Source organism: Xiphophorus hellerii, chromosome 19 (assembly GCF_003331165.1).
Source record: "Xiphophorus hellerii strain 12219 chromosome 19, Xiphophorus_hellerii-4.1, whole genome shotgun sequence".
Taxonomy (NCBI): Eukaryota; Metazoa; Chordata; class Actinopteri; order Cyprinodontiformes; family Poeciliidae; genus Xiphophorus; species Xiphophorus hellerii.
The window spans coordinates 2,717,920-2,732,222 of NC_045690.1; the positions used below are offsets into that span (position 1 = coordinate 2,717,920).

A 14,303-nucleotide genomic window follows, 5' to 3' on the forward strand; every position below is an offset into this window, starting at 1 on the left:
TTCCCCATTAAGTGAGAAGCAAGGGACTGAGAACACAGCCTTGAGGTACACCAGATGTTTTCCAACTCAATCAAACTGAATTAAGCAATCACACAACTCACTAACAATCCACCTTTACTGATTTATTCATATAAATTGGACCCAACATAAACACAATTTACCACTTTTATGTTATATATGGATGAAAATCAGGGCCGGCCCAAGCCTTCATGGGGCCCTAAGCGAAATGTGGTTTTGGGGCCCTCTAGTTCTGCTAACATTGTGGACTGGCTGCAATCAGCAGCCCGATCATTACATCATTCACATACCTGCTATAAACTTATTGCATCTCTGGCAGTGCTGTTTACATTATTAATATAGGATAAATTTATTGGCCAACTGATTTATCAACCAGTCAATTTCTGGGCGCCGATTTCCTTAATTTTGGGGGATTGTGATTGGCCGATACTTACATGTGAAGCCCATCTTATCCCCTAATCTTATCTTCATCAGCAAAGGTTTCAAAATCCTCTCTGTCCTCGTCAGGTTTCACTGACAGACTGACCCACCAGGTCTGAACGTTTACAGTTAACAATATTCACCCCACTGTTGCCAACTCAGCGACTTTCTTGTTATATTTAGCGACATTTCAGACTAAAGAAATTCATATCAGCCAAAATCAAAATCGGCAGGTCAGGCTTTTTAAAGATCGGCCAGAAAACTGCAATCGGTGCAGCTCTACACATATTCATGACATTCTTTGATTAAATAAATTTATCTTAAGCATTACTCCAATAGCTAAAAATATAATTTATACCAGGTGAGTCTTTCTCACCTGGAATGTGGACCGGTACCGGTACCGGTACCGGACTGATTCTGAGCCTTCAAATGACTTTAAGTTTCTCATAACTTAGAAGTTGATGTAAAAATAATGTTTGTTTTAGCTACAAAATGATTATGCCCAGCAGCAAACAACAAACCCCAACTACGGCACAGAGCAGCTCATCGATGTAGCAGCTTGTAGCCTGACGGAAAAACATTTTGCTAGACAATGTCAAACATTGAGAAGTTTTAATTATTGTTATCAAAAGTTATCAAACAGCGGTTTGAAGCCAAAAATACCTCAGAAATGTACAGAGAATCAACTCATTTAAAGTTTAAACTCAGTTTCACACAAACACAAAGACCCTAACATAAATGTTTGACTGTTGAACTGGACCCTTCCAGGTAGCTATCAAGCTAATTTTCTAGCAACTTTACTAATCTTTTACATTACATTACCAAGACACATTAAAACAAACCTTTATCTTGGCTTTTTTCTATTCTGTATTTTCTCCCTCCCTGAAGGATAAGTCCTTTTATGAGACACTAAGCGGCTGCTTAGTTTGCTTTGCCTTGGGCCGGCCCTGACTAAAATAAAAACATTATTGGTGATGACAGTTTTGATTTTTACCTCATTTTCCTGCAAATGTCCTCTTTTAGGGCAGGCAGAGTCAGGACAGCTAATTGCAGTTTCAAGGCCTTCTTTAATCAGGAGCTCCACATACTGCTTCAGGCACTGAAAATAAAATACAGAACCACATGTCAGGGCTGCGTAAGAAGTATTCACACCTCACAAAACCTTTTCACCTCATGTTTCCAGTGGAAATCCTCCAAAATCCTCTGGCTGTGAAACTAGAGCGTCCACAGCCAGGAAAACTTTGGACTAATTTAACTTCAGCCTGTATTTAATTTCTTTTAGATTAGAAAAAATTGCAAAGTAAATAGTAGGTATCAAATATCAGATAGCAAAGCTCAGCTCAGACGTGTTTACAGTGTCTCTGCCCTCTGTAATAATCTGGTAACTGCTGCCGCCAGCCAGTTTGAGGAAATGGCGGCTAAATTTAGAGCTTATTCTTGGTTTGGCTGTAAAAGCTGACGGATGTCACTTTCTTTCTGTAACATCGGATGACAAACCAATAGTTTAGTGAAACTATTTTTGTGGTTTTCACTGTGTTAAAATGTCACATTGGTTCATTAAAAATACAGAAATATGTCTGGATAAGCCAGAAGTGATCATAAACCAAGATCTTTTTCACATTTTATCATTAATGTATTTTATTAGGACGTTATGTGATAAACCACAAATGTGCTAATAGCAGAGCTAATTTTTGGTTTAGAGTTTTAGCATTTTGGTAAACTATTAGCACACTCAGTTTCCCTTACGTCATTTTTTCCAGTTAGATTTGAATGCGCTAATAGCACAATTCATTTTTCACTTTTAGTAGCTTCACCTAAATCAATGTTTTGGATAGATTCTAAAGTGAATGTAACCAAGCTAAATTTAGCTTAGGGTTAGCATTTAATGCTTTAGCTAACTTTGTAAACAATTAGCACACTTAGCTTAAATGTGACAGAATCTGTAAAACTCACCAGTGTGCAGAAGACACATTGGCACTGCGTGATGGTGGTCATCTGCTCCAGTGGAAACTCTCCAAGGCACAGTTTACAGGAAACCAGGGGGTCAACGGCCAACTCCCAGGTGGGCCGGTACCGTGCTGTGGTCATCTTCACCTCCACAAAGCTGAGACGAAACAGAGGAGAGCTGCCGTTAATTCAAACACAGACGTTGACAAGTTGTTTATGCTGCAATACAGTCAGGGTCGCTGATGTCCAGCCAGTAAAGTAATTTTTGAGCATTGAGTATTGATCATCCGTTTAAATGTGAACCAAAGCGTGTTGAAAGGGAAGGCAAAATGTAGAAATAAGAGAAAACAGAAGGATAAAACGGAGAGAAGGCAGAAAAAAGCTGGTGTATATGTTGCTGCTGCTGCTAACCTAGAAATAGAGCTCCAATTTCTAACTCTAGATGTTTACAGTTAGCATCAGGACCAAAACTTTTTTCTCAAGAATCGTGTTGCAAAATTAAAAGATGCTTCATTGTCAATTTATACGTTTAATTATTATCTTCCAATTTATTTTATTTCTATAGCTGATGGTGTTAGCCTCTGCTAATGTCGTTAGCTCTAGCTAATGGCGTAAGCTCCTGCTAATGGTGTAAGATCCTGCTAATGGATAATGCTCAAGCTAATGTAACGGACAATGTAAGCTCTAGCTGGCTTTAAATCCAGTTAATACCATTAGATATAGCTAAAGGCAGTAGCTCTAGCTAATTGTGCTAGCTCTACCTGGTAGCCCTAGTTCCTGGTAGTTTTGTTAGCTTTAGTTATAGTGGCGTAAGCACGTGCTGGTGGCTTTGCACTAGCTAATGGCGTACAACCCTGCTAATGTCAGTGCTTTAGCTGATGGTGTTATCTGCAGCAAATGGTGTTAGCTCCTGCTAGTTTTGTTACCTCTAGCTAATCGTATTAGCTCCAGTTTATATAACAAACCATAGATTACAAGCCCATCATGTTAGTTTGGTTCAACAGATATCACAAGTCTAACTGCAGATGAAAGGATGTTTGCAGCATGAAAACATCGACCTGCATGACCTTGACGTTGTGGTATTTTTTATATAACATTTTTGAAGTAACTTATGAGTTTTTACGTATCCCAAATACGTAATTCATATTTTAGGTTAATATGAAAACTACGACACTTTCAGGCCAACATGTTCCAGTGGTCATGGATCGCTTTAAGGACACGAGGGAAAAGGAGAGCATAGAGGCAGCTCATTTATGTTTGTCTCCACTTAATCCGTGAGTTAAAGATGTGCTTTGTCAGATTAAGCCGCATGGACTAATAAATGCACTCTGTGGAGTGAGTGAGCGCGCACACAAACCGGCCTTTTATATGTAGAGTGACACAAGTTTTCCTGCATAAACACCCAACGTCAGCCATGTTCTGCTTCATGTCAAATAACACACTTTGTGGCATTAAAGAAGAAAACAGCTCAAAGGCTTTGGAAAATCCTGTGGTCATCTACAACAGTCATCTAAGCCCACAATGAAAATTCACTTTGCGTTAAGTGACATGGCTGCCCCTCTTTCTGAGAGCCGGAACGGGTTATTTTGGGCCGTCTCGTCTCAGCCTGCAGCTGAGCGCAAACAGCTCCCACTCTGCTGTTTACAGGAAGTGGTCCTGCGCTCAGCGTCAGCACTATCAACCTCTCCCCTTGCTGCCTAGCAACCAGCCAGAGGACGATTTCAGAGATGGAGGAGGCAACGAAGAAAGAGGAAAAACCACCGATCAGTCTGCGTCAGTTTGTTGGTTGGCAGCAGAGGACAAAGAACGAGAAGAGAATGAGGTTCAAGAGTTCACAGCACCGATCTGTGGACTCGTGCTGCGTCCATGTGCGACCCGGTAAGGCGGGAGGAAAACGAGGAAACGGGCCGGATGTCGTCCAGAACCGATCCTCTACTTCAGTCACCACAAAAGGTTCAAATTTTAATCTCTATCAATTAAAAATGGAAGAAAAAGAAAAGCTAAGTGTACAAGCCTAAATTCAGTTTGAGATTATTCAGACCTTCATAAATTAAGTTTATATTTCTTATGATGATTTAAGATTATCAGGATAAAACTAAAAACTTTTAATGAGTTGCAATGCGTTTTTCTTCGTGGCGTGTTGTGCAATAAGCACACACAGAAGTACTCTAAATCTGGCTCTCTGCGTACTGACGTCTAAAAAGATGTCATTTTGGCCTCATCTGGATTATTCAGATGCTCTGCAGGAAACTTAATGAATTACAGTACATTTTTCTTCAGCAGTGGAGTATTGTGAAGTTACTGAAATCTGATCAGTTTATAAAGGTAAATCTAGGTTTTGCAGCATAAGAGGCCTTTAATAGGCCGTCTATTAGGACTAAATCAACTATGAACTCGCACTGATAGGCAATGCTAACACAGTTCTACTTTTTTCCTGTTGTTTTCAATTCTCTAAAGCAATTTGATGACATGATCAAATCTGACTAATACCCATTTCTGTGTTTTTAAACAAAACCTCCATGTTTTGGTGGATTACTTGGGTGTGCAGTATAACCCAGTAGAGATGCAGCAACTTTTCTCTGTTGGGCAACTTAACTTTCCACCTGTCACTCTAAGCAGTGAGTCAGTTCCTGGTTGACTCTGCAACATATCTCATTTAATAATGAACTCTTCCTCCTTCACATTTCTTCATCATGTCGTCTGTGGGAGGACTGTGGAGAAAACTCTACACCTCGGCTCTGACTCATTCAGATCCTCATCCGTTCGTTCGTTTCCAGGACTTCGTGTTGATCAACATGAAGCAACCAGCAGCAGGGTTGCTCCATTATGAGTTCATAAAAACTTAACGACCAATCAGGGCGCAGAAGTGAACCGAAGAGGGAAGAATGTCGTTTAGAAAGGAAATGACATCAGATTACATCATTTATTTAAAACAGAGGTTAGCAACAAAACAATAAGTAAGCAAGTCATTTTATTTACACAGCAACAGGGCTGAACTAGACTTTGTGACTTGGGGCCCAACTTCCTGTTCAGACCAACACTGAAAACGTTTCAATCCAGATGGATTCTGGGAAACGGAGTCAAATTTTACTTAGCTAAGCTTAAAAACAGCATAAGTCAGATGCCGTTTGACTTATGTTATAAGGTAACACATGATCAATATCAATAAATAATACATCTGACAGAATATTCACTGAACTCTGATCCAGAACTGCACAGCATTCTGGGAGATGTAGGCAGAGGAAAAGTCTCATCTGGGCCTTTCATTAGTTTTTCATTATAGGTTAGTTTTATTTCCTTATGATTTTTTGTTTGTCTAATTCAGTTAGTTTTAATTAGTTTTTAAGAGTGCATCTACTAGTTTTTATTAATTATTATTAATAAGATATTGTTTAGTTTTAATTTAGCTTTTATTAGTTATAGTAATGTTGTTGTTTATTCATACTTAATCTTTAGGTGCAGAATTCAAAAACATCGATTGGGTAATGAATATTCAACAGAAGATAACATTTAATTATTGTTGAACAACCAACTGACTCTGGTTTTTTTCTCCCAAGTTTTGCTGTCGCCATTTTGGGGACTAGCATAAGGTTACTAGGACGATTATGGAGTGACGCAACTGGCCGACAGCTGACGTAAACTTGCTTGTGTGAAAAAAAAATATCACTAGTTCGAAAGGCTAATAAATAGAATCATAAACACAAAAACATAAGAATTATATCTATAATTTCAGTATATTTTAGTTTTATAAACGCACAATATAGTTCCAGTTAATTACCGATTTTATTTATTTCAGTTTACAGAAATGTTCTCTTGATTTCAGTTTTTACTATTTTGTTAGTTTTAATTAACTATAACAATAAAGACTATAATATAATAATATAATAAAGACTTTAGCTGCTCAACCTCTCACAGCTAGCTTAGCAAAGTCGGTGGCAACATCTAACTCGCTCACTTTATGGTTACCTAGCAACTCATTCATTCTTTGGTTGCCTAGCAACAACTTGTAGAGTAGTAACTTGCGCAGCCACGGTGCCTTATAACTGCTTAAAAAATGTTAAAAAACAACGGCGTTGAGTGAAAACTGTCGATAAAACAGGAAAGTTCAATGCCACAAGTTTGGAATACATTAGAAAACAGGTAGTTTCCCTCAACAGGGAGCAGCCTGTGGGTCTCTGTGTCGGATGAATGGGCAGGTCGGGTAAAAAGTAATAAAAAATAATCAATAAGGTAAGAGCTGGGAGTCAAATGCAATCCTAAGTGGTTGTCCCCATGTGTCGGTCATCACTCTGAAAGGCTGCTCTTATATTAACAAGCTGCAGCATAATTTATGACCTAACGACTTAATGGCCCAGAGAGAAACCCACAAACATGCATTAAAACATGCGGCGGGTCGGGTTATGGAGGCCTGGAGGGCACCAAGACGGACAAAAAATAATGCTGCTGTAACTCATATTAATTCAAATTCTTCAAAGAGTTATTGTAGATAGTGATGGTTATTATCAGGACAAATCTCTTGTAGCAGTCTGTATTACAGTGAATTTGAAGAAGCCTCTGACTGAAGACACTGTTCAGAGTGTTTCACAGGAAACTAAAGGATTAAAAATACCACAAGTTCACTGCAGATTTAGCTAAAAGTATTCCTGATTTTCATCTCCTCATCTTTCCTGATAACTTTTAACAAACAAAAGTTTGTAAACAGACTAATTACTGTTTCATATTAATTAAGCTGTGGTGGAACAAAAGGTTGACAGAATGTTAATTGTGCATAAAGATTTCATTTCTACATCCTGCAAACCAGAAACTTTCCTAATTTACTGCGTTTTAAAAATAACATTGCTTTAAAAATTATAAGAATATTGAACATTTTCAGCTGAGTTGACGGTTTCCAGTGTGAAATTATATAACATGACATCACAGTATTGTGTAAGACTTTGTTTACGTTCCTCAGCTCCAGTGAATGTGGAAGCAAACTGCAGAGAGAGGGCAAAAGAGATCAGTTCATTTCCCTCCTGCACAAACTCAGCTGCCGCCATGTTGGACAGGGCATGGAGCGCGAGACAATGAGGAAACATTCCTGACAATAATCTATAAGAAGTTAAACAACAAGCTTTCTTTATTTCTAACCAGAATGAAAATGAGAAATAAAGTTGATTTATTTAAGTTGATTAAATTATCTAAAGGACACATTCAACGTAAATGAGACCCAGATCGGCCGGTCGCTCGGTGAGGAAGGCCATTATTCTGTAATAAGCAGCTCCTCCCTCATCACTTCCTTCCTGCTTTTCTGTCCCTTTGGAACAAATAAGTGGAAGGCTACGTTTCATCCGCGTCGTTTCCTCCTGCTGACGAGATTTCTAAGACTGTTTCTCACCAGGAGGCCATTTATTATAAGCTCAATTTAAAAATTCAATGTTTTTATGCAGGGGTGTCCAAAGTGTGGCGCAGGGGCCATTTGTGACCCTTTGATGAATTTTGTGTGGCCGCTGACTGCAATTCAAGAATGGCACAAACATGGCCTTTAAAACACTTTTTGTAATTTTTTTATAATAGCAAATTTTTAACTTCTAAAGCTGAAAATATTAATTACAACACAAAGATTTTTTCTTGATGTTTGCCCCTGAATACTTTCACCTTGGGGATTTTGGCCAAAAGTTTGGACACCCCTGCGTTAGGATGTGTTCGCACCAGTCCTGTTCAGTCCGTTTTCAATAAAGTCCGGTTCGGTCGGGGCGGTGTGAACGCGTAACCAACCAGAAAAAAATAAAACCTCGGTCCAAGTTCAGTTAAACTGAACTCTGGTTTGAATTCATATGTGAACGCCAAGCAGATCAAAGCAGGAAATGGACTACAACGCACAGCATTCTGGGTAAGTGCAACGAAACAAGCTTGCTAGCTTAGAGCTAGAGAGAGAAATGACTAGTGCTTTTTTACTAAGGTCAACAGAAAAAAGCTTAATAAAGTTCGACGTCTGTTTTGAAGTTATGCTTATCGACAGTTAAAAACTCTAAGCAGTTTAGATGTTTATTATTCATGCTCTTATTTTGAAGTCTCTTTACATAGCAGCTCTGTTTCCTCCCTTCAAGATCTCAACCTGTAAAGCAAATGATACTTATTATGTATCCAGAATGTGCTGAGTTTCGTTCAACAGTAAACTGTTTAAAATCTATTCTGGCAAAATCAGCCGTCAGTTAGCAAAACTATGAAACTGACACTCTGAGTTAAATCTCTGTTCCAAAGAATCACTTCCTGAAGCAAACAGGAAGTGATTCAGGTCTAATTAGTCCTGTCGCAATAAATCAATTGTTTACATGACAAATTAAAATGAGCTCAATAATTTCCATTTGAATGATTTATCGTTGTTTTCTTTCTACAAAATTGGATGATAAAAATCTTCTGTCTGGTGTTTTTGTCGTTTTTTTGAAGAACAATTTTGCTTACAGAGACTTCAAAATTCATTCTGATTGTTTTTTTGTTTATTTATGTTCTACATTTAAAATATCTTCCAGTTATTTACTAGGGTTAAATGTTCATAATAAATGAAAGTTTATTGCATTATTTTGCCATTAGCATTATATTACTTGAAAATGGTCTCAAAACAACAATACTATCGTGTATCGCAATAACTTCTGCGACAATTTATCAGCCAAATTATAACCCTTAGAGGGCGATATACTGTGTTGTGGCACATTTTGTATTACAGAAACTTTATTATAACTGGATACAGCCTGTTAAAAACCTAATAAAATGACACGAAGAGAATGTCGAAATGAGACAAAGCAGATAAATATATTTCCACCAGTTTGACTCAGAAAATTTACTTTACAGGAAGAAAGTGAACAATTAAATGTGAAGAGCCAGCGGTGAAATCAGCTGGGCTGTAGTTATGTTTGCCACAGAGAAAACAACCAAACAGTTTAATTATCATGTTAATGGCTGTTTGCCCAGTTTGGCCACGCAGGCAGCAGGATTACAGGATTCACACGACTCAACAGCGGCGGAGCAGCTTTCTGCAGAAAGCCGAGAAATGGACTTTCCTCTCCTAAAAACTTACATGGATTTAAGATTTTATGACAAATTTTTGTGGTATAATTGTAACAATGATAAAAGTGAATAAATGAATGTATGCCTCACATCCGTTTTAAAAATTACTGGTCACCTAAAAAATGTTATTTTTATCACTAAGCTGCACACACTAACTTTACATTAGTTATATTTTGAGATGTGTCGATATTTAATGATATTTTTATTGAACAGTGGAGAAAATAGTAAAACTAAGAATCCTGACAATATGGCCATAATTAATTGGAATTTATTGTGACAAGAATAAATCAAAATTCTTATCATAATTAGAAATTTATCATGATAAATGATGTAACAAATTAAAAAAATAAAAAGTTTCTCAAACTGTTGTTCTTGATGTTATGCAAAATAAACTTGACATCCTTCACTTTATTTTGTGATAAAGATTCTGATAAAAAAAAACTATATATTATTTATTTTTTAGGTAATTAATAGTCGGTGCCGACATTTATTGATGTTCTCGTTGAACAAAAAGTGGAGACTTTACATCAATTATTTTTCAGATTAACCAACTTATAATGAAATAAAGCAGAAGATTTTATTATTTTTATTTTTTTACAAAGTTTGAACCAGGTGAAAGTAACACTGCCTTTATGCTTCTGGGTAGGACACATTTACAGACAAAAAAAAAGGTTTTTCCCTCATAAATGTTTATATTGTTGTACAGTTTTGGCCTAATTAAAGCTCTGAAGACGTTGTTCTCACATCAAAACATCATATATTAGAGTCTGCATTCTCCAGTTAGCTATTAATCAATCACTAAATTAGCTGACGATTATTCCACTAATCGATTAATCACGATTAATCGTTTCAGGACTATTTGAAAAACATCACTCTGTTTCGAAGGACTCTAAGGAGCTTGAATTTTGAAAGTGAATGACTAAGACAACGTGAATTGGTAGAGCTTAAACATTGCTAAACGTGCGTCACATCTCTCGTTTGTGTTAAGTAACTCCACGCAGGAAGTCCAGAACGAGCGCACTTCCTTCGGAGAGGCGTCTCTGCTCATGTAGTTCTCCTCGGCTAAGTGAAGACGACGGGAAGTCCACGCTTGGTTTGCTCCTACTGACGGAGGCAGAGAGCCTGGGCAAAGGGTCGACTCTGCTGCCAGCCTGGTGTCACTCTGCAGCTTCAGCTATCGGCACAAACAAAACCAAAACCTTCTGCAGACTATTAGAGCTGGGAGATGCGAACCCAACGTTGATCACTGTATTTCATCGTGCTATTCTGATAACAGTGAATTTATGTCTAATTTTTTGGCATTCGTTTTCATTGACCTTATTATTTACGTCTCACACGAACAAACTTATTTATGCACAATTTTAATCGCGTTTCTTATTTTGTGGAAACAGCAATTGGAACATTTTTATTTCGATAAAAGGTTTGACATATATTTGTAATGGAAACGCAGTTTGTGTATCACCACAAAGACAAATACTATATTTAAAATGTTTCCTTAAGACACCAGTCACATAAAGACGTGAGATTTCTATCACTAAACTGCACATTTATGTTCAAATTTATTGGTATTTATTTATGTTTTCTTTGAACAAACAGTTAAGAAAGTAGTAAAACTATAAATCCTGACAATAAGGACATCATCAATTAGGATTAATCGACAAAAGAAAGAAAAAAAATTCTTATTATAAGAGATTTATACGATAAATGATGAACAATACAATAAGTATAGAAATCACAATGTCATAGGAAGCTCCGGAGACAAAAATAAGCAGTTTGGTTTCATGAAGGAATAAAAACTAATCAATTTATCTTCATAAAAGCGTGACTGTAATCTGTATCGGTGACACTGTGAATTTCTCCCAGACTCTGACATTTGGTTCCTGTTGTGAGACATAATATGGGATCATTTGCACAGAGCACAAGGAAATGAGATCTGCTCAGAAATATCCAGTAAAGGCTGATTTTAATCAGTGGAGTGAGCCGGGTCGTCTTGCTCCAGGAAACAGAAGAAAGATGCAACAAGAAGCTCGTTCAAGTACAAAAGGTTTGATACTGAAACTGTATTAAACCTTCTGGAAAAATAAGTCCAGAACTACCAAAACGTAAAAAAAAAACTATGTGCAGGGTTTAAGAGTTTAAACTAAAACATGACATAAGATTCAGACATGTATAAAATAAAAACAGGTGTACCCCAAGGCACAGTTCTTGGTCCATCTCTTTTTAGATTTTGGTGTAATAAACAATTTGCCATATTCATGCTTGTGTTTATATTGAGAGCCAAAGAACTAAAATTCAAACTGGGTCAGGCCAAAATTTCATTTATTAAGCCTGAATACAGCACAGAAAAAACTAACCGAAAATGAATGCAATATAAAGTTGGGTTAGTTTATTTAGTCTAAACAGAAGACGAGATATTTACCCTCAGGTGCAGAAGTTAATCAGACTATAACAAACGCATGTGGCTCCGCTCCAATCAGTCACAAATCCCAGATTTCCTCTTGACTCATCCTGCGGTTACAACAAGCGACAAAATGGAACGAAAAACAGAAACATTTACAAAACTAAGCCAGCAGAGAGCAAAGCCAGAGGTCTGGAAACATTTCCAGTAAGAGCAAAAAGGGTGAACGTCAAAGATTGGTTGAAAAGTAAAGAACTGAAAATAATGTCTTCCAATTATTTAGTCATATTTTCAAATTTTCTGTCAAAGTTTTACATTTTTTAACACACAAACACAGATAGCTGCTGGTGGGCTCCCTTATTGCCTCAACAACCGGGCTCATCAAGTTTTCAGAGGGAAACCCAGAGGTCATTAATGTGTTTACTTTAATAAAAAACTGAAATAAGAGCGTGTGCTGCAGAGCGCGGAGCGCCGTCATTCTGCTGGACAATAGAGTCTTCATGGTAAGCAGAGGGGAGAGCGCCACTCCAACAGAGAGCCACTCACAGGCTAATCTCTGGCGCAGCGTCCGGCGCTCACACACACGGCCTGAACTGTCCCAGGAATCAGCATCCAGGATTTTCAGACAAAACAAGAGTCTGCAGTCAGTTTCAGCCCAGATTCTCATTCAGAGAGAGCATGGCGACGTGTTCACTACGGATGGACGAGATACCGTCTGGAACGATTGTGATAACGATAAAGATTTTGATAAAAAATGATATCTGTTACTTATTTTTAGGTAATAAATAGTTTTGCAGGACAGTGGCAGCATTTATACCACCATACACACAAATATTGTTATTGAAATAATATATAGTATTTGAAATGTATGTTTCAAATACGTTATAAACAGAAAAGAAAAAAGGAGGAGTAAATTTCCATCAAACATTTCTGAAATTTTCTAGAAAGAAAATAATGAATCTTTTCCTCCAAAGGACGTGTACCTGAAAAGAACTCAGAAATTTTCTAGAAAATCTAGAAAAGTTTGAAAACGTCAAAATTTGCTAGAAAAAAGTGAGAAATTTTTTGATTAATCTCAGAGATTTTGAAGCATAAATTTTGAATTTATGCTTCAAAACATTAAAGTTATAAAGCTGTAAAAAATAAACTTTTGAAATTAATCTCTAGAGAAAATTTCTAGAGGAAATGAAGAAATGTTGGAGTTTAAAAAGTTAAAAATTTGCTCAAAAAAATCTGAAGTTTTGACTTTATTTGCAAAAAATTTGTAGACAAATCTTTAAAATTACTAAGTTCGAAAAGTTGAAAAATTGCTAGAAAAAACTCAAAATTTTATCTAAAGCTCAGACATTTTCTAGAAAAAATTTGGAAATTTCTGATTTCAACAGTCAAAAATTCTTGACTTTTGAAACTCAGAAATTTTTTAATTTTTCCAAATTTTCTTCTAGAAAGTTTATCAGATTAATCTAAAATTTCAGATATTTTTGTTTATTTACTCTTTTGTATTTCTCTCTCACCATCATAGAAATAAGCTTCTTCAGGACACTGCTTAAAAAAACAAAAGGTAGTATATTAACATTTACTGATGATTAATATAACTAAGCTGCATACAGCATTTAAATCTTATTTTCTGATTTACAAATATTTATTGATGTTCTCATTGAACAAAATGGGAGAAAATATCAAACACTTCCAATCATGCTGTTATTTTTTAAAATTTAACACCCATAACTGAAATTTTGTATGACAATGACAAATCAAAATGAAGAAATCAGGACATGTTTTAGGAGTCTCAGGGAAACCGTGGGAGGAGGAAGCTTCGACCTGACGTAGGAAAGGGTTTGACTTCCTGTTGGGTTCGCCGCAGACACAAAAAGGAAGTGACCCCATCAAACGAGACGGAAGGAAACCCCTTCAAAGGTCGACGGAGAGCCGAAAACGGCACCAGAACCTTGAATCAGAGCAGGGAGCTGCGGTGTGAGCTGCGGTGCGGTATACCATGATACATGTATCATGTATCATGGTATACATGATACCATGATACATGATACATGGTAACATGTATCATTTATCATGATACATGATACCATGTATCATGATAAAATAAAACATACCATGTGATGTTTTATTTTGGATATTTAAAACATCTTCCAGTTTCAGAGTTAATAGTTCTTTAGAAATTAAAGTTTATTGATGTCGCGCCGCCTTTTGGGGCCTTTTTGTTCCAAATCGCAGCAGCATTTAGCTGAACACAAACAACAGGAACGTCCAGGTTTGATCCAGTTTCCAGGAAAACCAAGAACTCAAATGTCCAAAGATTTGGAATATTGTTTAAAGTTTAGTAAGATACCAGGGGATAATTGTCATAACAAGCAATAAATCAACTAATCGAACGATAAATTAAAACTAGCTCAATAGTTTTCATTTGCAATTATTTTCTCTCTATCAAAACAATTTTGTTTACAGAAACTTCAAAATT

The 14,303-nt window shown here is 36.8% G+C and overlaps 1 protein-coding gene across 1 annotated transcript in view; it reads right to left on the minus strand.

The window, feature by feature from the left end:
- The window catches only part of rnf144aa (ring finger protein 144aa), a 29,795-nt gene that overhangs the window by 10,810 nt on the left and 4,682 nt on the right, over positions 1-14,303 (minus strand). Inside the window, exons 2-3 of the mRNA XM_032546630.1 lie at positions 2,392-2,542; positions 1,433-1,537 (exon numbers count right to left, since the gene is read on the minus strand). Coding sequence (XP_032402521.1) covers positions 1,433-1,537; positions 2,392-2,526 — 240 coding nt within the window. The 5' untranslated portion in view covers positions 2,527-2,542. The remainder of the gene's footprint in view (positions 1-1,432; positions 1,538-2,391; positions 2,543-14,303) is intronic.